Below are 23,040 nucleotides of genomic sequence, written 5' to 3' on the forward strand. Positions count from 1 at the left end.
GCTCTGTATTGTGCATCCTTTGAGACGCAGTATATTCTTTTCTGCATACATTCTCTATGTTTGTGCATACTGGACACACAGTTATGCATCACGTAAAAACCTGTAAGATCAACCTTGGTGTCAGTATGATTTCTTGTATGAAGCAGAAAGTTACCAAACCAATTAAATATCAAAGCACCTAAAATCCTGTTGAGAACACTTTACTTATCATTATTTTTTTACCTACAAACCATGTTTTTCACAAATGTAATCCATACTATTCCCCAAAGTTTCCAATACTGTCTGATCATTTATTTGCACAAAACAAGAGCCCTGTAAGTTGAAACACGTCAGGAAATATGAAAATATATAGTCTGTCTCACTATCTTCATCAAATATTTTCATAAACTAATTTCTACTTCTTTGCGGTTACAATCTCATTTTTATGATTTTCATAATTATGATGTTACCATATCAATTGTCATATGTTTTACGAAAAATTTATGAATATATTCCAAATAACTGTCAACACTTGGATAATTCTATTCCTTATTGTCCTCTTTACTTGTGGTACAGTGTGTATTTAACCACCAGTAACCCCTTGCCAGGTGTCCCCCTCCCCAGGTCGAGGGGGTCAACAGCCAGCCCTGGACAGTAGTGACCCATGTGGCAGATGAGTGTGGCTCCAGGCATTGTGTTGTTTGGGTCCAGGACATCTTTGTACTAAGTGTTTAGCTAAAGAGGTTCAACATCTCTCTTAGTAAACAACACTTTGGGGCTCTGTATGGGGTGCCGTGATGGACGACTTCTTTAATTCATCACTTAGAGCACACTATTTCAGACAAAGCATGGATAAGACCATTTTGAGAGAACCATCAAGATTTGAAGTATGAGACTTTGAGGTTTTGACAATCTTAAGTTAATGAAAATCTGCATAAATGAATTCATCACAATAAAACATTACTATACTTTCTTTTTCTTTCCTTGTTGTTTAACGCCACACTCAGCAATATTCCAGCTATATGATGACGGTCTTACATAACTGAGTCTAGACCAGACAATCCAGTGATTGACATCATGAGCATCAATCTATGCAATTGGGATAGAATAACATGCATCAACCCAGTCACCGAGTCTAACCACTCAATCCCATTAGTCGCCTCTTACGACAAGAATAGTTGCCTTTTTTCGGCACGGATGGGTTGCTGAAGACCTATTCTAACCTGGTGTCTCAATCATCCGCCAAAAGAGATTCCATTGTCAAAAAGTCAAAATAGTGGTGAAAAATTATGTGAATGGATCACTAAAAATCAGCGATGACACAAGGCGTTCGCAAACAGAGAGACAATGCGCAAACAGAGAAACAAACAAAACTGTATGAAATGTCAACCCTACAAGGAACTGCTCTGAAATCTACCTATTGTGAGACTGCCTCCTTGGTCTAGTGGTAGAGCGTCCGCCCAGAGAGTGGAAGGTCCCGGGTTCGATCCCCGGCCATGTCATACCAAAAGACAGTAAAAGATGGTACTTGTTGTTACCCTGTCTGGCGCTCGGCATCAGGGGGCTAAAACAAGGACTGGTCGGCCCAGAGTCAGTTTACTGTGTCTGAGTGGGATATTCATGTTAAACTGCGGCATGGTATCTCAGTGAGCTAGCACTATAAATCGGCATCAGTCCGGACTAGTACAAGGAGCCACACAAACACACACACGTACATGCACGTCGCTATGTAAGTGCAATAATCTTGGACGCGACGTTAAACCCCATTTCACCTCACCTCACCTCACCTATTGTGATGTCAATGTAAGATAATCAGCTGTTCACTTCCTGTACAGTGAGTGAGTGAGTGAGTAATCTTTGCTTAACGCTGAATCGGCAGTTTTAAAGGTATCCATGGTGACCTGTACAATGAATGATGTCATGTATTGTTCTCAACAATGGAGCAATGGGACATCCATCACTTCTACTAACTAATCACCAATGAGAATCACAGCCAAAAATATGTGCAAATATGGATAGTTGTTACACTTAACACTTTGGGTAACATCATAATTAGATGAGGTCTGTTCAGTACTTGTTTTGACCCGTGAAGCTCCAGGGTAGAATAGGTCTACAGCAACCCATGCTTGCCGTAAAAGGCTGCTATGCTTATAGTAAGAGGTGATTAACGGGATCGGTTGGTCAGGCTCCCTGACTTAGTTGATGCATGTCATCATATCCCAATTGTGTGGATAGATGCTCATGATGTCAATCACTGGACTGTCTGGTCCAGACACAATTATTTACAGACCGCTGTCATATAGCAGGAATATTGCTGAGTGTGGCGTTAAACAACAAACAAACAAACAATCCTAGCTTTAATAATGAGCATAACATAAATTTAGCAAACACATTCTTCAAATATTCTGTTGGTCTGGTAGACTTATAGAAAAAAATTGTAATTTTACCCACCCCCTTCTTGAACCCCACTCACCATGCTGACAGACCTGTTGCCTGTCCAAGGCCTTGAATGTTACAGCGTTTCTGATTGGTTGATACTGACTTGCCCATCATTGTTTGAGAGGCGTCCATGCACTCATTAACCTCATCGTGACACCTCACTAGGCTCATTACAATATCCTGATGTCAAGTGATTCCGCACACAGATGGGAACTTCTGGAATGACAAAAAAATGCATTTAGCCAAACTGAGAAATGTCTTTTTTTCTCAGAACACATGTCTCTGTATAGACATGCAACGTTTTACAATGGGATGGGTTCGGGTGTTGCTTGTAATTCCAATGTGGTATTTTACTTGTTAGCCAAATTGCCATTCAGCTGCCTTTTATGAAGTTTTGCCTGGGTGAAAAGGAAATTGTGACAAATTGTTGATGTAAAAGGTGACCTTAATGTTTGTAAAGCTGCACTTTTCTTATCTGATTTCATTTTGATACAACAGGGATACATGTATTATGACCTTTAGAAACATTGTATATTGAATATTTTTTTACATCAAAGAATTGTCATGTTTGGTTATCAATCTAACAACACAATTATTTCAACTTATTTTACATGAGTGAGTGACTGACTGACTGACTGACTGTGAGAGTGAGTGAGTGAGTGAGTAAGTGGTGAGTGAATGATTGAGCGAGTGAGTGACTGACTGACTGTGTGAGTGAGTGACTGACTGTGTGAGTGAGTGACTGAGTGAGTGAGTGAGTGAGTGTGAGTGATGAGTGAGTGAGTGAGTGACTGTGTGAGTGAGTGAGTGAGTGAGTGAGTGAGTGAGTGAGTGAGTGAGTGAGCGAGGTTTAACACCGCTTTTAACAATATTCCAGTTATATCATGGCGTGTCAGCTTGATGTAGGAGGCAAGACCGAAATCTCAAACCGTTTCCCCCTTTGGTGAAACCCATAAGCATAGTACGGTGCTGACAAACCTAGAAACAATCTGTGTGAACTGGGAGGACTTTCTTTTGTGATCACTTTGAGCAGAACTTCACATCAATCAAGTGTCAGTCATGGGAGGACAACCCATAGTCACACATGTCCTAGATATTTACCACTTTGGTGAAACACCAGGGATTAATTCTAAGGATGGTAAATTAAATTCAACATGATTAGGGTGAAAATGTTTTGCTTCATGCAAGCCATACAAACATTTAGTCACAGAAGGTTTGTTTGTTACTATTATTAGTTGCATGGCCTCACATCCCAAACCAGAAATCATATCAACGCAAATCTGGACATGGGTAGCCTGACAAATAGTCACAGAAACAAAGCTATCTTATCTAAAAATACGTACCTACAAAATAAAATAATAAAATCTAAATGGAGCCCAGGATGGTTAATTTCAGACTTGATAAATCTAGACTTGAGTTGGACTCCTTTTTAATAAATTCTCAAGGATCTGGGAGACAGACTCCATTCAAGCCAGTGGACTAATATATACCATATTCGACGTAATAAGCGCCCACTGCGATAATTACTAACATATTGACTTGTGAACAGTCCCAATTAGCACCCCTTCCGATTGATCAATGTACACAAGACTTATTTATTCGCGTATAATATGCACTCGTGTGTAATATGCACCCTTAATTATGGGCAATTAAATTCTGGAAAAATATATCTGTCTCATATGAACATTTCAGGCTGTCAGCATAAACCACGAAATTTATCTTTCAACTCTGTTTTTTCCACCAAAATAATATTCTAATAAGAGCCCCCTATTTCTAATTTTGAGAGCGCCCTGGGCGCTTATTACGTCGAATACGGTATGTAAACTGGACCTATGACTATTTATGTTATGATATTACCACTACTGCGCTCTCTGAAAATATATGTGTACGGCAGCTGAACCAGTGGTCGACATCATGAGCAACTATTGATGACACACAGGAAGTCAAGTCACACATTATAATATGTAACCATCTGATCCACATTGAGCCCTTAAAAGAAGTATAGATCCCTGAACTTTTTAAGTTTTGTGGTGACCCCGGAAATGTCTGCTGTCAATATGGACACCAATACAAAACATCGCCATCTTCTGAAACGGCTTCAACACTCACCAATGGTTAGTCCTTGAGGAGGCAACTTCCCAGATAACATATTCCAAACAACTGACAACTTTCGTAAGCGTGAGTTTTCCATTTTGTCATCTTCGCAACCATCATCAAACAGTATATGACAATGATAGTGACAAAAAATACCTTATTGAGCCGCAGAGTCCTGATTTGCACGATCTGGTTTAACAATCAGCACACTTCTGCACGTGTTGATCATGCAGCGACCGTGTCTTTTTCGCTATATTCCGTAATTGACGAGTGAAGCAGTTTTCCGGACCAAACCTTATATAAAATAGTTTGGGGATTAACCTGTTTCAACTGTAAAAGCCTCTTCGGCTTAATTACTCGCCCACCGCTGAATAACAAAACAGGATTCTTCCATTTATAGTTGTGTAGCATTTTGCTGCATTTACACAGTTAATGTAAACTTTAGTGTAGTCTTCCGAACAATTAGATATTAGAAACGTGTTACTTTACCTATAGCAGAGACCATAAAATATATTTATTGTATCGTCTGTGCCTGTAGTATTGCTGACCACTGATCACAACCGTAGAAAGTATGAGGCGTCGTTCTGCTTTATAATCCGTATTCATTCTTAAAAGTTTGAATAAATAGAGATTTTGATATTAATAAATTAATTATTGATATTACGGAACACAGAGTAAATGCCAAAACGGCGCTAGAGAACTATGTCTGCTGAGTTTAGAACCATATATGCGTCTAACCTAAAGTCAGGTACATACATTTTGTAATGCAAAGGACTAAATACTATTTATCATATTTTAGTGGACTTTCCATTAAACAACAATTATTTGTATAAGTAACAAGCACCCAAATAATTACCCAAATTACAATTAGCAAGTCCGTTTGTTTGTTGTTGTGCTTGTTGTTTAACGCAGCACTGAGCAATATTCCAGCTATATGACGGCGGTCTGTAAATAATCGTGTGTGGACGGCACAATCCAGTGATTGACATCATGAACATTTATATATGCAAATGAGATGCGATGACATGCATCAATCGAGTTACAGAGCCCGACCACCCGATCCCGTTAGTGGGCTCTTTCGATAAGCAGGTTGCTGAAGACCTATTCCAACCTAGATCTTCACGGGTTACAATTAGCTAGTGTGTCCTTGTCGTGAATGTTGCCATGTTGGAACCGATGTCTTGAACTGTCTTGGAGCTTGCTTGGTTTGTTCCAAACCATAACAAATCCTATAAACCCTATTTACAACGAACATTTCCAAATAATTGCGTGTTTTCTGTTTCGAGCTAAATATATCTGGTTATTCGCAGCAATTGGTATGAGTGAACGAGTGAGTTTGGTTTTACGCCGCTTTTAGCAATATTCCAGCAATATCACGGCGGGGGACACCAGAAATGGGCTTCACACATTGTACCGATGTGGGGATTCGAACCCGGGTCTTCGGCGTGACGAGCGAACGCTTTAACAACAAGGCTACCCGACCGCCCCAATTGTTATGAGGGTAATTATGATGAGCGAGTGATCTGAACAGTTATCCAGTTATACCACGGCATGTCAGCTTAATGTGGAAGACCGCCTCCTTGGTCTAGTGGTAGAGCGTCCGCCCGGAGAGCGGAAGGTCCGGGGTTCGTTCCCCGGCCGCGTCATACCAAAAGACGTTATAAAAGATGGTACTTGTTGTGACCCAGTCTGGCGGTTGACATCAGGGGGCCAAAACTAGGACTGGTCGGCTCGGAGTCAGTATACTGTGTCTCAGTGGGGTATTCATGTTAAACTGCGGCATGGTATCTCAGTGAGCTAGCACTATAAATCGGCATCAGTCCGGACTAGTACAAGCAGCCACACACACACACGTTCATGCACGTCGCTATATAAGTGCAATAATCTTGGACGCGACGTTAAACCCAATTTCACCTCACCTTAGTGTGGAAAAATAAAAATTATACATATCTCAAGCGTTTACCACTTTGGTGGAACCTACCAGTACAGGTATGATGCTGACAAACCTTGACACATAATCGGGTTGAACCGAGATTCGAACCCAAGATCTCAGGTTTCCGGCGTGCCCAAGGGACGCAACTCTGCACAGCGAATTGCGCCTTAGACGACTGGGCCACCCATGTCCCCTGTAATTATGCTAAAGGTAATCGCGTTAAGGGTAATTATGAATAGGGCAACTTTCCTAAAGAATCAATCTACCTCCATAGAATAAAAGATGAGACTGTAATAACATGAAAGAGGTTTCCTGAGAATTTATAATATAACATTTTGTAATTTGTGAGAAAGATTTTGCGTCTCGAATTAGTGTAATATTCTAGAAACTTGATTTCGGCTCTTCGCACATTGTGCCTATATTGTGAATCGAACATACATCTTCAGAAATGCAAAATACATCTTCAGAAATGCAAAAAGCTGTATCCACTTGGCCATAGCTATGACACCAAAATATAAAACGTCACCGTCAGAGAACAGCCAGTCTCGAATAGCCTATCCGCGGAAACAGATTTCAGTGGGTGTTTAAGACAGAATAGGGGTGAAAATTATATGAATGGCTCACTGAAACTCAGTGATGACGCCACATCTTCTAAAACGTTGTGTAGTAGCCAAATAGACCCGCGACAGCAACCCATGTTTGACGCAAAGGGAGACTAGGCTTGTCGTAAGAGGCGACTAACGGGATCGGACGCTTTAACCTTTAGGCTACCCCAAACGCCATATACTCATAGGGCTTCTGAATGGGCATACGTCACGAATAATGGGCAATATACCAAACAATTCCGTGACTGAATATGGTTTACGAAGGCTATCATACTCTCACAATCTGTAGGCTGTTGTATTTAAGACGTATTTCGCTCCTGAGTCAACTACAATCAAGAGACATGATACAAATTGTGCCTTCTGTAGAAAGGAAATGGAAGAATATGTAGCAAAGCTTTCAGACTTGTTTTCAAGAACCGACGATTGATATTGATAAGGAATAATGTTGTAACAGGTTCTACACCCTCACAAATTACGTCATAGGGTATTGTGACGTGATTGTAAACTTTGAGGCACAGGGCCCCGTTCAACAAGACGATCGTTGGGCAACGACATGCCGTCAGTAAGGTTTCTCCGTAGGGTTGACATTTCACACGTTTTTCCTTCCTTTTCTCTCATTGAATGTCAACGAGTAAGAAATAGAATAACATACTGGAAACTCGGAATTACAGATTATCTGTGTCCCGGGTGAATAAATGGTGTCGAGTGCCGAGTATTTGCTCAGGTTAGTCCGTCATGCGCTGTAATCTGATTGCTTTTCGTTGTACGAGGATTGATCATTGCTCCCGCTTTCAGTCACTAGATTGTGTGGTCCCATCTTCCCGAGGCCAGGGTGTTAACTGACTACAAAAGTCCACTTTCCACCCTTGCCGAACAAGGCTGGAATTTCCTTCTATGTCCCTCCTATTGGCCAATCAGATTACACCTCTCATATTACTTGCATTTGCTTCAAACAAAATGGCGGCGCCCAGTGGACTATGCATAAACTCGTTAGTCCAGTCAACGTATAAGTCCATAATTCCAGACTAGTTCGGCAAGGGTGGAAACTGGACTTTTATAGTCAGTTAACTCCCTTGCCTCGGGAAGATGGTATTGCCCTATTATGACAGCGGCGTTGAACAATATGCACTTCGTCACTTATCCGAGAGGATCCCTGTTATGGGTTCGAGACCCCGGACCGCCAATACTGATCCTTAACATGCCAGCACCATACCAATTATACGAACCAGATTTCATTAGCTGTTTGCATTGGTTTCGTTTCATTATTGCGTTCTCATTTCCTGGATAACTAACCAATTACATTACTTTTACTCAGAAGCAAGGAATTGTATGTAAATTTAAACACTTATGCATGTGTCGTGTTATCGTAAGCCCAACCCGTAAACAAACCAGCGTTTAGGAGGATTTCCTTCTTTGCAATTTTCCAAATCTCAAGTTTACAGTGCGACTTCATCTTAGGCCCCAGACGCCAGTGACGTCACCATGCACGCGCGCACGCGAATACAAATTAGGAGACAAAGCCCCACGTCAACCCCAAGGCCGCGGGATGTTTGCATGAAGGCGAAGACGGTGATAATGTTGTCTTTGGATTCGGTTTGTGAAAATGTTAACTTAATTTGTAAAGAAAACCATTATACACGGCAACAAAAAACTCTAATTCTTGTATAAATTCCCGTCTCTCATTGTAAATGTTAATTTGATTGTTATTGTGTCCAGCAAATAATTTAATGGTCACTTTTTTGCACAATCATTCTACTTACCGCTGACATTGTAGAATCAAAGACACGTTTTATTCAGGAAGGTGCATGCGTGTGTGTCTGGGGGTTCATTTAAAGACATTCATTTATCTTTTAACCACGTGACTGGCATACCAAACTAAATGCATTGCAACTTTTCGCAGTACAATAAACTATGGTTATAACGAACTCAAAGGGACCACAAATTTCAGTTCGTTATAACCATAGTTCGCTATAAGCATATATATAGCATATATACAGCAAATGGCCGGGACCAAAAACAGTTCGTTATAAACGTAGTTTACTGTACTTCTTGGTAAAATGGTCTTTGCTGGGTTTTTTATCTGATCATGAGTGTCTTTCGCTTTTTCTTCTACTTCGGTGTTTTTTGTGCTTGTTACTTTTATCATTTAAAAACTGCCGGACGAAAGAACGTTAACACTTGCAAACTGGATTGACCAGAAACTTACAAACGTTATCAGAACGTTATTATGTTGAAAATACGCCGAAACACCGCAAGTGTAACATAAGGTTAAAAAAGACCACTTTGATACCCGTATCAAATACATCGCCATCGAATAGCCATTTGTTGTTTGCCTCATTTTAGCCCATAAAACGTGGCTGTACTCTCTTTTGTCCGATTTTCTTTTCTTTTTTTTTCAATTTAAAGGAGAATTATTTATCAACTATCAAAAACTTTGTTGTTAAGCTTCCGAAACTCGGATTGTTCAGTTGAGTGAGTGAGTATGGTTTTACGCCGCTTTTAGCAATATTCCAGCAATATCACGGCGGGGGACACCAGAAGTGGGCTTGTACCCATGTCGGGAATCGAACCCGGGTCTTCGGCATCACGAGCGAACGCTTAAACCACTAAGCTGCCTGACCGCCATTTGTTCAGTTGAGTGAGTGCGCTAGTTTTAACACCACTTCGAACAGTATTCCTGTTATATCACGGCGTGTCATCTTGATGTGGGAGGAAATACCGACTTGATGCAGGTCTATAAGTCTACCATTTTGGTGAAACCCACGAGCACGGGTATGATGCTGACAAACCTAGAAACATAAACGCAGGCATTGTTCAAAAGTCAACTCGTAGCTAAACCAAACTTTCGACCATTCTTAATCCTGACCCACCCTGGCAGAAGTTACAGTATATGGATTTGACCCTAAAACACCCAGAAAACAAACGACGGGAAACGTAAAATCAACGGTTATCTATATCTTGTAATTGATACACTTTGCATTCCAGACCGCCTCCGTGGTCTAGTGGATAGAGCGTCTACCCCGAGAGCGAAAGGTCGGTGGCTCGATCCCCAGCCGTCATAGCAAAATACGTTAAGATGGTACTTGTTGTTAACATGCCCGGCGCTCGGCATCAAGAACATAAAACAAGGACTGGTCGGCTCGAAGTCAGTATACTGTGTCTGAGTGGGGTTTTCATGTTAAACTGGGGCATGGTATCTCAGTGGGCTCGCACTATAAAACTGGCATCAGCCCGGACTAGTACAAGCAGCTTCACACACACACACACACACACACACACACACACACACACACATGCATGGACGTCATTGTATAAGTGCAATAATCTTGACCGCACCATACCCGTGCTCGTGGGTTTCACCGAAGTGGTAAACGTATGAGACCTGCAGCACTGCGGGCTTTATGACTGGAATACTGTTAAACGCGGCGTTAAACCAAACTCACTCATTCACTCACTTATCCGGCGTTCCCGGCCCATAAGCATCACTTCGGGCTTTCCTCCCACATTAAGCTGAGACGCCGTGATATGACTGGAATACTGTTAAAAGCGGCGTTAAACCAAACTCACTCACTCACTCACTTATCCGGCGTTCCCGGCCCATAAGCACTGCTCTACCCGAAAGCAAGAGTGCATAGCAGGACACCTGATGCCGGATCTTTCGTGGTTACGCATCAACACTTGTGACCCACACACAATCTCTCGCATTTTATCTGCAGTCCGTGATTGAATCACTCACCACAGTCGGTGCTGGGGCGAGGATGTGTGGCAGGGGGAACACCGGGGCTGCGGTGATAGCTTTAGATGTTTGTAAATTATGTCTGTTTGTCCTGCCTATTGTCAAGGGAGGTCGGCTCGACCGGAAACTGTTCTGGAAATGGTTTGGCGGAACCCAATGAAGGTAGGTGTCCAAATTTTGGTGTTTGTCAGCACCATACCCGTGCTCGTGGGTTTCACCGAAGTGGTAAACGTCTGAGACCTGCATCACGTCGGGCTTTCATCCCACATGAAGCTGACACGCCGTGTTATAACTGGAATACTGTTAAAAGCGGCGTTAAACCCAACTCACTCACTCACTCAAAGTTTGATAGTTGAGTCTCGGATCTAGTTCCAGTTAGGACTGAACTGCAGTCGACCTAAACTGCCGGGCAAAAGAAAGTACACACTTGAACATTGGATTTGACGAAAAAACGTCATCAGAAAGTTGCTAAGCTGACACTAGCTGCAAGCTAAGGTCCAAAATAAAACTATGATACCCGTATGAAATGCGTCACCAGCGGATAACCATTTCTTGTTTGTTTTATATTTAGCCACCATTTCTTTATGTCCGGCAGAGTATTTACACATCCCTGACAAATGTACTTCAAGACCACAAGACCCCTAGAGACGTAGTAATTATAAGATTTTGTTATTGGCAAGATAAGAGAGACACCTGTCCGCTCGGAGATCAGATCACAGATGGAAGCAAACAAGATACTGATTTCCTTCTTGGTCTCGCCCCAATATCATATACAGGATAACCCGGAGGTAAGAACACTGGCCCTACATCACAACACCGCGGTGCCAACTCAAACAGCAGCACCAGGAAGAGATTATGAGGAAACCATAAATGACTTGAACCTTCACCAACACGTGAACGGTCTTGCCAGGCTTGTTAGAGTACATTACAAAAAGGACTTAATTTTTTTTGGCGGACATCGTCAAGTTTAGACATTAATCAGTATATAAATTCTCTTAAAACATTATTTTCCGAACAGTGATAACTTTGATATAAGGTGACAGTGCAGGGTCGAGACTTATACTCAATGTGTGACGTGTATGTTTGACGAAGAGTTGAACTCCGATGTTGTTGTACAATGTGTGACGTGTATGTTTGACGAAGAGTTGAACTCCGACGTTGTTGTACAATGTGTGACGTGTATGTTTGACCGTGTGTCGTCACATCCGACATTGCTTATAATGTTAACGAGTGCATGGTTTGTCTGGTCCCGACTCGACTACTTACAGGACGTCGTGATATTGTTTAATCTCATTAAAATCAGACCTTAGTTCTCGCTACCGCTAAACAAAGATCTGAAGACATCCCCTTAGGGGTCACGTCAGAACGACAGATCCGACCAATCAGTGCGTCGCTTACCAGATTATGAAAGTGACAGTCGGAATGTCATTTCTAATCATGCAATCTCGAAAACTTTAACATGGGGTATTCCGAACGATAGTTACGGGTTTAACGACTGAATCCTTACAATCTAGACCATCTATTAGCCATTCCAGAATGTTTTTTTGTTCAGGTTTCAAATTTGTAATCGAGAATTTGTCAAAATATGTTTCGAAGCGTAGTCGCCAATTTGAAGTTTGTGCCGTAAAGCACGAGAAAGCTGCCTTCTCGTTGGTCATTCCATTGGTCGTTCAAAGTTCACGCAAGGTCGGTCTGACGTGACCCGTAATGGAATGTCCTCAGATCTTTGTTTAGCGGTAGCGAGAACTAAGATCTGATTTTAATGAGGTTGGATATTGCTGAACCACAACTGACTGTGTCATGGTAACCATATCCCCCGTATACATGCCTTAGAATTGTACGAAATTCATGTCATAGAAAAACACTCACTATAAACGACTAAATTACCAGAGTATCAATGTCATAAAGTGTGACAGTCTGTTAAATTACTGTATATGATCTAGAATGACGAACTTCCTGTCATAAAGTGTATTTTTTCAGTATAAGATAGAAACTTGCGAACTTCAAGTCATAACATATCCCCGTTCAGTATCTATGATCTGGAATTACGATGTTAATGTCATAATATTTTATCCTAAATTGTATTCGATCTAGAATGACGTAGTGAAAGATACCATTCTTCACAATAAATGCAGGATCTGGACTTACGATGTTAATGTCATAACATATCAACCTTTAGTACACGTGCAAGACTTAGAATTACGCAGTTAAAGACAGAAAATACCATCCTTACTCATATATGTATATGTGTGATTTGAAATTACGAAATACTTCACTATATACGATCTAGAATTATGCTGTTAATGTCAGCAGATATCACCCTTACTTATATATGCACGCTCTAGAATTACGAAATTAATGTCATAATAGATCCGCCTTGACCGTAGGATTTAGAATTACGAAATCAATGTCATAAAAGATCTCCCCTTGACTATAAAGGATTTAGAATTACGAAGTTAATGTCATAAAATACCATCCTTGACTATATTGTGTTTAGAATTTCTAACTTCATGTTGGGGAATCAGTATTTTCAATTGGAGATTATTCGGTTTGACGCTGCTCTATATGTTATCTTCTGTCTTTTGGTTCAAATTCTACGATCGCTGAAAACATTTAAACACCGCATTTTCTTTGAACAATTATGTATATATCTCATCACGGGTAGGTAGTTCAAATATAAACTAGCGTTATAATCTTAACACCGCACTTTCCAAAGCCTTCGTGTAAATTCTGCCCGCTCGTGGCCCTGGCCAAGATCCAGCTTGAGTGTGCAACCCTGAATGAATGAGCCTCTGCATAGCCATGCTGTAGGCACAGATCACAGGTCTTACCACATTCCTATACTATCAACATATGTCAGCATATCTACACCAGATAGTAGGTACATTATGGAGTCTAGACCAACTTAATCTGGGATTTAAACCACAATGAACTCATCACTATGGGCAAGATATCGTGTCCAGCTACCTGACGTGGGGAGCTAAATACTCACAGGCAAAAGTAACTGTACATGTTCTTATTATCATATTATCATTTCTGGTACAAGATTACAAAATTTATGTTTTTTCTTAGAAGATGGAACCCACAGGCTTGAAAGGCTTTTAAAGTTTCAAATAAGTTTCAATGTTTGTTTCCTTGGCGCAAGTTATGGTAAGGTTTGCCTGTTATTCCACTTTTAAGATGTACAGACATGTGAAAGAGAAACCGAATTAAGGAAGAAGAAGATGAAGAATATTTTATTATAGTGTCACCCGCTGTACATATAAAAAGACAAGGCAAGAATGTAAAAATTCAGACTCATGGAAACAATATTTTATATGTGTACACACCACATTGAATAGCAATTATGAAAATAACATCCATAATATTATCCCCCATACAAACATCATATTCACACAACCACATCCATTCCCACATCCAGGCCTTCACTCACAGCAGCTTACGCAAACCACGCAAACACACCCGCTCATCCAGACACATCCAAACCCTCATTGACACCCGTTCAATCACATCCGAACCCTCGCCCGAACCCTCACGCACACCCTATTTCGTTAACACACCCTCACCTGTATCCATTCCCGCATCCACACCAACTCCCTCATCCGCACCATCAACCACGTCCTCACTCGCATCCACAGGTATGCCATATCCCAATATACATTAAAACAACATTCAGCTAATCAGGAGTGTCGTGACCAGTGCTTGTTGTGTACACGCTCAGAAGAATGACCAATCGTTACAGCTGAGGATATTGTCATAATCACTATCATCTTCTAGTTAACAGTACGGTTAAATCTAATGTTACATGTTTACATGTTGTACATTGCGCTAGCTGATAATGGGAAGTTTCACTGAACGCAAAAACAGTTACTTATTTCAAATTATTTGCATTCTTGAGAAAGGATACGATATTGTTATGAACCTCTCCACAAGATTGAAAGCGACGTAAGTTAACACTTCATTTTATATCAGATCTTGGGCTTCTTAACCTAACCGTCCACATGGACGCCTTTACATGTGTAAAAAACTAATGATGAATTTAATGATTGTGGTGTTTTCATGCATGATTTATATATATGAATTATATACACAGGAGAGGCAATTTCTTCTAAGCCATAAATCGTGTTCAATCATAGGAATTGATTTTCTGATTAAAAAATAAATGTCTAAAAACGATATCACAACATAACCCTTGCAGTACTCTCGCGGGACTCTTTCACACCGACGAGTGACTAAAGGCCGCACGGGTTATCTCCCCTTCCTAACCACGATCGCTTTGATGAACATAATGCGTTATAACATTTTATTGCTAGATGTTAATCTGATAAGGCGATAACTCGAACAAAGACTAACTCATGTAATGTGATTATTTTGTACTGTTACAATACAACCGGCGCGAATACAAGTTAATTTGCCCGTGTTTCTCAGACATGGACAATAGGGTTTACAGGCAGCTTGTTTAATAACAAGTCGGTGTCTAAATGTAAATCATATCTGCTGAAAAGGTAGGTATAGTATATACGGGTGCGTCTTTTGAAGACAATTAAGTTGTCTTCCTTTAGCGACTTGACACTGCCTTGTATAGACTGTATATATACCTTGCCAATTATTAACGTAAGCTGGCTAAGGCTTGTGCTATACAGGTAATACTTGACCTAGAGATATGTGTCATTCCGGTCCAACGAAATCTGCTTCCTTTTCACTATGAATACAAAGGGTATTTTATGATTATTGAAAGAACTCTTTGTGTAAAATGTGTATGTATGTTTGATTTAACGTTTTGCGCCAACGTTGTCGGTTATATTTCAGTATATTTCATACATAGGAATATCTGCTAAGTGACTAACTCGAATTTCGCTTATCTCGATGTTTGCTCATCATTACCTCGACATATTCCTGGGGTTGGTGACTCAGTATTGTTTGCTTGTTGTTTAACGCCGCTCTCAGATATATGGCGGTTGTCTGTAAACAATCGAGTCTGGACCACACAATCCAGTGAATAACATCATGAGCATCGATCCACGCAATTTGGATACGATGCTATGCATGTACCAAGTCAGCGAGCCTGACTACCCGATCCTATTAGTCGCCTCTTACGACAAACCTAGTCGCCTTTTACAGCAAGCATGGGTTGCTGAAGACCTGTTCTACCCCGAATCTTCACGGGTCTAGGTGAATTAGTAGCCTAGCGCAATATGACTCTGCTGATTCTGAGTTTGAATCTGAGATTCGTTTCGATTATGGTGCTTCGTGTTGGGTTGAATTTAATGCTCTTGGTTTCACCAAAGTAGTGATTGTGTAGATCAATGCTCCTGATAACAGTGCAACGTTAGAGTGAGTGAGTGAGTGAGTTGTGTTTAACGCCACTTTTAACAGCATTTCAGTTACATCGCGGCGTGTCAGTTTAATGTGGGAGGAAAGCCCGAAGTGATGCAGATCTCAGACGTTTACCACTTCGGTGAAACCCACGAGCACGGGTATGGTGCTGACAAACCTAGAAACATAATTGGGGCGAACCGGGATTCGAACCCACAATCATAGGTTTCTGGCAGCGTTAGAAATCAAACAAACGACACCACGGGGACTGTATTAATCGACTTTGGACCTAACGAGTGGTGTAGGAAAAGCAGCGTTCCAAGCTGTCAGGTGGGAGGTCAAATAATCAGGCTCGATCAAACAGTTACCCGATGCGACTAGGGCACACTGACAGACTGTGTTTGATAACACCTTATTCGACAGAGTAATTTGCATTCTGTGCATTAAAGAACTATCGAGGTTATATCATTTTTTCAAAAGCGACGATAGACAGAATACAAACACATGCATAAAAGTAATTACTGTAGTGATAATCTATAATTTGCCACTCTAACTCCCCGAAAAGCATGTGTTCTACGCATCGGGTTGAATTAGTCCAAGAGGACTAAATACACCAAACCTTACCATAGTTACTTAGCAAGATATTTTTTATAAAATCATCACAGAAAACACACATTGAAATGCCCAGATGACATACTATGCAAGTATGTAAAACATCATGTACATTTTAAAAACTAAAGAAACAAACGCATTTTGTTTAAACAATAATATCTACTCACAACATCAGCCTTGCTTGATCAGTCTCACCGACCCATGAACATAAGCGAATGATGTGATACACTCGAGAGCAGCATCCACTTTGTTAAATGCAACCGAAACTGCCGTCAAAGATGTTGTGTGATATACCTTTCCGATGTTAGGTGAGCCAGATGTGAAAAACTCTCCAGGGTGCCAACGGGCCGTATGTCGGGGCGTTTTCGATTAGATACCCCGGTTTCGTGGATGCGCTTCAGGCGACGTAGAAAGTTCCGTGATCTGATCGGTCATGGGTTACAATCGCATTAACACTGTAACCGAATAATGAATTGACCAATGGACAGCTTTACGTTTCATGATAACCCACCAAATAACAAAGCGTAAATTAAATTATTGTTTGGACTGTGTGTTTATAGTTTTGTACAGAAGTCATAAGGAAACATAGATAAGTTGGTGAGGAAATATAGCACAATTACCTATTGTACCCAGAATAGAGTCTGCGTATTTTCCTCCCTATGACCTCTGGAGAGATAATATTGTTTAGTTCCGGAAGAAGAATTTAGTTAATGGTTTGTGTTTGTTGATTGTGGAGCAAGTTTTTGTTTCTGGTCCCCGCGCAAATGTGTGTGTGGGGGGGGGGGGGGGGGGGGGGGGGGGGGGGGGGGGGGGGGGGTTTTGGGTGTGTGGGTGTGGGGGTGGTAGTTGGTGTTTGTTTCTGGTCTCTGCGCAAGTGTGTGGGTGGGTTGGGTGTGGGTGGATGGGTGGGTGTGGGTGAGAGAATGTGTGTGTGTGTGTGTGCGTGTGTTGGTTTCAACTATATGGTGGCGGGCTGTAAGTATTCGAAATTTCAGTGATTGATATCATGAGCAACAATCCACGCGAAAAAATCAAACACCTAGCCAAGACACCGAACCTGACCACCTGATCTACTGAGTCGCCCATCGCGACCAACAATGGCTGCTGGGGACCTCTTCTAACCCGGAATCTCCAGGGTGTTTTGGTTTTAGTAGCAGAATGCAATATCACGTTATATCACGTCGGCCTGTGAATAAATAATCGAGTCTAGGACAATTATACCAGTGGCTAACAGCATGATCAACATGCCGATGAGTAAGTGAGTGAGTGATATCTGTTAATGTTATACATGTAATCAGGGCGTAATTTAAACCGACAACAAATAGTTCCATTGTTCATTTATTATAATCAAAAAGTAAATAATTCCGGTTGTTGTTTTAACTACTCGCCACAATAAACAGTAGGAACGGAGTCTTAACAAATCATTACCAGAAGTAATTGTCCATTATATATCGAATCAGAGACCGGCAAAGTGTCTCTGAAAGAACGCACATACAGTCGACAAAATTAGAATGTTTTGTCTTAAACTTACCCCGTCAAAATCACGTATTTTAGACCCGTGAAGATCCGGGGTAGAATAAGTCTTCAGCAACCCATGCTTGACGAAAAAGGCGACTATACTTGTCGTAAGGGGCGACTAACGGATCGGGTAGTCAGGCTTGTTAACTTGGCTAATGCATATAATCGTATCCCAATTGCGTGGATCGATGTTCATGATGTCACTAATTGGATTGTGTGGTCCAGACTCGATTATTTACAGACCGCCGTCATATACTGGAATATTGTTGAGTGCGGAGTAAAACAACAAATAAACAAACAAACAACGTGGAAGTGTTCCGCTTAACCAACAGTAAATGGCGTGAACAAAATGTGCCCAACGCCCGCGAACCTCCTCTCCGGTGCTATAATGCATTTATTACACACAAGACTGTTTAGGCGCAATAATCATCGGTGACCGCGCGGCGTTGATGTGAAAATACATGCATACCTAACGCACGTGCAGACTTACGCATATGGTTTTTTTTAATTTTGTGCTATAGATATAGTCTTCAAATAAGAGACGTTTTAACTTAACAGCTTCATGCTTGTCAAGCCAGGGACTTTTATTACCCCTAACCTCTAACTTGTTTCACCATCTCGTGATAACGAAAGGATAGGTCGATGGTTGTACGAGTATTCGACCCCATTTAAACTGCCGGGAAAATGAAAGTACAGTAAACTACGTTTATAACGAACACGCTTATAACGAACTGACGAATACAACAAACTGTTTTTTTTCGTCCCGGCCATGTGCTGTATGTACGTTGCACATATGCTTATAACGATCAACGGTTATAACGACTAAAGGTAGTGGTCCCTTTGAGTTCGCTATAACCGTAGTTTACTCTATACAGCCATGTTTTATGATGGCTAAAATAACACAAACATTCGACGGTGATGTATTTGACACGGGTGTCATATTTGTGTTTTAGACTTGAAGTTTCCAGTGTTTCAGCGACTGTTTTCAGCCTTATGTTTGTCCTTTTTTGGGGTCAAATCAACAGTCTTATTCTTCGTGTTCATGACATCAGCGGAACCCGGTGATTATCATGCGGAGATGTATATTTACCAGAACCGAATCATATATCACTGTCACATACGGTTACAAATATACCAACTGCGCATGCGGAAATGAAACAAGCTGATAAAAGTCAACAATACAGAAATAACGCTTTGTTGTAATTAATTTTAAAAATTGTATATGGTAACAAGTTGGCCTTGACAACCCATATCAGCTGTTAAACAGTCAAACGGTAAATGAGAATGACTCACGCGATCACTCCATCTTATCCTAGCCATGCAACAAAACACCGTTATAACCACCACGCTCTCACATGCAATAACACACCGAAGTTGCGCATAGCATATCGTTTTTTCTCTAATAAACGTCTGGGATATTATTAATTTTAGCCCTTAAAATTACTTTTTATTTCAGTATTTTGTTGTCGCCCGAATAAATTAAGCGATATCTGGATATCGCCTATTTAAGGAAATGGCGTTACCAAATAAAATAGAAATTTGATAAATCAAAGAAACAATTACATTCCGGACTTTCAGAAATTGCACCATGTCAAATAGACTATTTCTGTGTTAAAATCCCTTATAAGTGGAAATACGGTATTTCAGACTTAACCCCGCGCATTTTGTGTTTGTTTATGTTCTTCTGTATTTCAGTGTAAAATGGGTTAACTTATTCGTCATGCCTAGCTATACTATATAGTATATCATGCAGTATTCCTATTCTACAAGAAACATTATAGCTAAAATCCAGTCTTGTCTCAAATAGTCACGCTCAAATCTTTCTGATTGCAGTATTGATTAGGCCTTGCTGTTATTTATGTTGTTTGTAGTGTGCCTCGTCACAGGTATTGACTTTCAAGAGACATTTAATCAAGAAGTGAATCGTAACGCACAAACATTCTCTTATGTACGGATACAAGCGACACTCGTGCCTAGTAGTAGTAGTAGTAGTAATAGTAGTAGTAGTAGTGGCAGTAGTGGTTATCACAATTGTCATGATTATTATAACTATAGTAGTAGTAGTAGTAGTAGTAGTAGTAGTAGTAGTAGTAGTGGCAGTAGTAGTTATAACAATTGTCATTATTATCATTACTATTTTAGTAGTAGTAGTAGTGGCAGTAGTAGTTTTCACAATTGTCATTATTATTACTATTTTAGTAGTAGTAGTAGTAGTAGTAATAGTAGTAGTAGTGGTAGTAGTAGCAGTAGTAGGAGTTATCCCCATTGCCATTAGTAGTAGTAGTAGTAGTAGTAGTAGTAGGAGTGGCATTAGTAATCACAATTGTCATTATTATTATTATTACTATTTTAGTAGTAGTAGTAGTAGTAGTAGTAGTAGTAGTAGTAGTAGTGGCAGTAGTAGTTATAACAATTGTCATTATTATTATTACTATTTTAGTAGTAGTAGTAGTAGTAGTAGTAGTAGTATAGTATGTTCATGATAACATTACTAATCTTGTGTGGACACAAACTTGGAAATGATTTCAAAATATTAAAATACGATAATACTACTGTATGTATGTAGCGTGGACGTGTTATGTATCCTATATTACCAACATCGTTAGTAAGACTAAGAGACGGGTCTCCAGATGACATTTTCCTCTGCGACTTCAACCCCTTCTTACAGAATAAGCAGATCATGATCACCAATGCACACAGGTAACAAAGCAAGCCAGGTAATCGCTTCTCGCAGCTTCAGGTTCAAAAGATCAGCAATGCCTACAGCCATAATCGATACCTGGCTCCCGTCACCTGTATAAGATGAATATTAAACACATAAATCAACAGACTTACCTGTGCTCAAGTGAGACAACGATTGTACATGTCCAGCGTTCACACATTACCGTTGTCCACCTGCATTAACGCGAGTTGAAGTGCATGATCGGCCAAGGGGAAGTCCACGTTGCTGTAATGTTAAGAAGAATAACGGCTCTAGTTTTAACCCCAAGAATAGCTTCGATTACCTCGGGTATGTTGTTGTGGGGCACGTAAGCTTAATCTGACGCTCACGTGACAAATCCATTAAGTGCATTATGAGGAATACACAGTGGCTAGGCCTACTCTTCCGTTCAGTATGCCGATGCTGAAAGTCTACAGGGAAAACGTATCAGCTGTATCGTATATTGCATGGACTTAATTAAAACTGTTTTAGTCATTGAACCGTTTTTAATTATATATGGTTGGCGCGTTTCCTTTACTGTTTGTCTTTCCAGTGGAAGCGTACATAAAGAACAGGATATGAGTCTCTTTACAAATAGCTGCGAAATTGTATCTTAGAACTGATCTGCTTTATGGTCAGCCGAATGCTCCACACAGTGACGTCCGAATAGAGTCCGATGTTCATTTCACAACAGCCTTCAGAAGCACCGTGTACACTGCACTGTCGTTGCTATTTTGATAACCACCAAACTGCCTTACATCGACTTATGGTCTGACGTATATTAAATGCACTTTGCATATTTTTTTATTTCTGAAAGTGCATTATTGTAAACGTTATCCGACTAAGTTGCCAAGTTATTGGTAATTTCTGGTTTGGCATTAATTGTCAGTTCTTCTTTAGGAAGCAGAATCAAGTACAGCGACCAAGTCGCGTCACTGGTGACAGGCACTCAAGACCACAGTATGTACAACGTTTTCAATTCAGATCTGAGGAAGTTACCTAATTTTAAAGCTAAATTTATGAGAACATCTATCTGATGAAAAGTCCGATTTGTCGGCCAATAAATGACATTTTCGAACAGCGTTAGATCATCGCTTGATGTAGGACCATATACAGAACATGTTGATGTATTTCATCGGGTAATTTCAGTGGAGAATGTTGCGGAAGACATGTTGCCTACATAATAACATAAATAGCACACTCATAAAGTTGAATCCAAAATGGCTGCCAAACTGCATGACCTATGACCTTAGTCAAAGTGTGACTGGCATGTGATGATACTACAAACTTGCAAATCCGATTGTTATTGGACGAGCGGTTGAGGAGCCATAGTTTAACACATGTTGTTTTCAATTGATTTTGTCTTATTTTCTGAGATACACACTCTTCAAAACGAAAGCGATATAGAGCGAGAAAGCGGACTAGGACCTAGGCATACACACGCATAGATGCGTTGCACCTGGTATTATCAGAGAAGATTTTGGAAGACATGTACCCTAAAAGAACTTAACACGAACTTGAAAAACCTTAACTCCAATATGGCTGCCAAAGTTTGTTTGTTTGTTGTTTAACGCCGCACTCAGCAATATTCCAGCTACATGACGGCGGTCTGTAAATAATCGTGTCTGGACTAGACAATCCAGTGATTGACACCATGAGCATTAATCTACGCAATCCCGTTAGTCGTCTCGTATGACAATCATGGGTCGCTGAAGACCAGTTCTAACCCGGAATCTTCACGGGTGGCTGGCAAAGTACATAACATATCACATAATCAAACAATAAAAAAATAAAAACGAACAGCCATCAAGTTATTGGGTTCGGCTGCTGAGGAGCAGCTCGGGTCGCATGGGGGGGGGGGGGGGGGGGGGGAGGGGAGAGGGACCAGAAATCTATGGTTGTGGGTTCGAATCCCGGTTCGCCCCGATTATGTTTCTAGGTTTGTCGGCTCCATACCCGTGCTCGTGGGTTTCGCCGAAGTGGTAAACGTCTGAGACCTGCATCACTTCGGGTTTTCCTCCGACATTAAGCTGACACGCCGAGATATAACTGGAATACTGTCAAAAGCGGCATTACACCATACTCACTCTCTCACTAGTGTATATTT

At 40.8% G+C, this 23,040-nt stretch overlaps 1 protein-coding gene across 1 annotated transcript in view; it reads right to left on the bottom strand.

Moving 5' to 3' along the window:
- The window catches only part of LOC139449811 (ATP-binding cassette sub-family C member 4-like), a 68,466-nt gene extending 65,877 nt beyond the window's left edge, over positions 1–2,589 (bottom strand). Inside the window, exon 1 of the mRNA XM_071231348.1 lies at positions 2,453–2,589. Within this exon, the coding sequence (XP_071087449.1) occupies positions 2,453–2,589 (137 nt within the window). The remainder of the gene's footprint in view (positions 1–2,452) is intronic.
- Positions 2,590–23,040: the final 20,451 nt, after the last annotated feature.

This window comes from Haliotis cracherodii, unplaced genomic scaffold (assembly GCF_022045235.1).
Source record: "Haliotis cracherodii isolate W230 unplaced genomic scaffold, xgHalCrac1.p SCAF_8, whole genome shotgun sequence".
In the NCBI taxonomy this organism is placed as follows: domain Eukaryota; kingdom Metazoa; phylum Mollusca; class Gastropoda; order Lepetellida; family Haliotidae; genus Haliotis; species Haliotis cracherodii.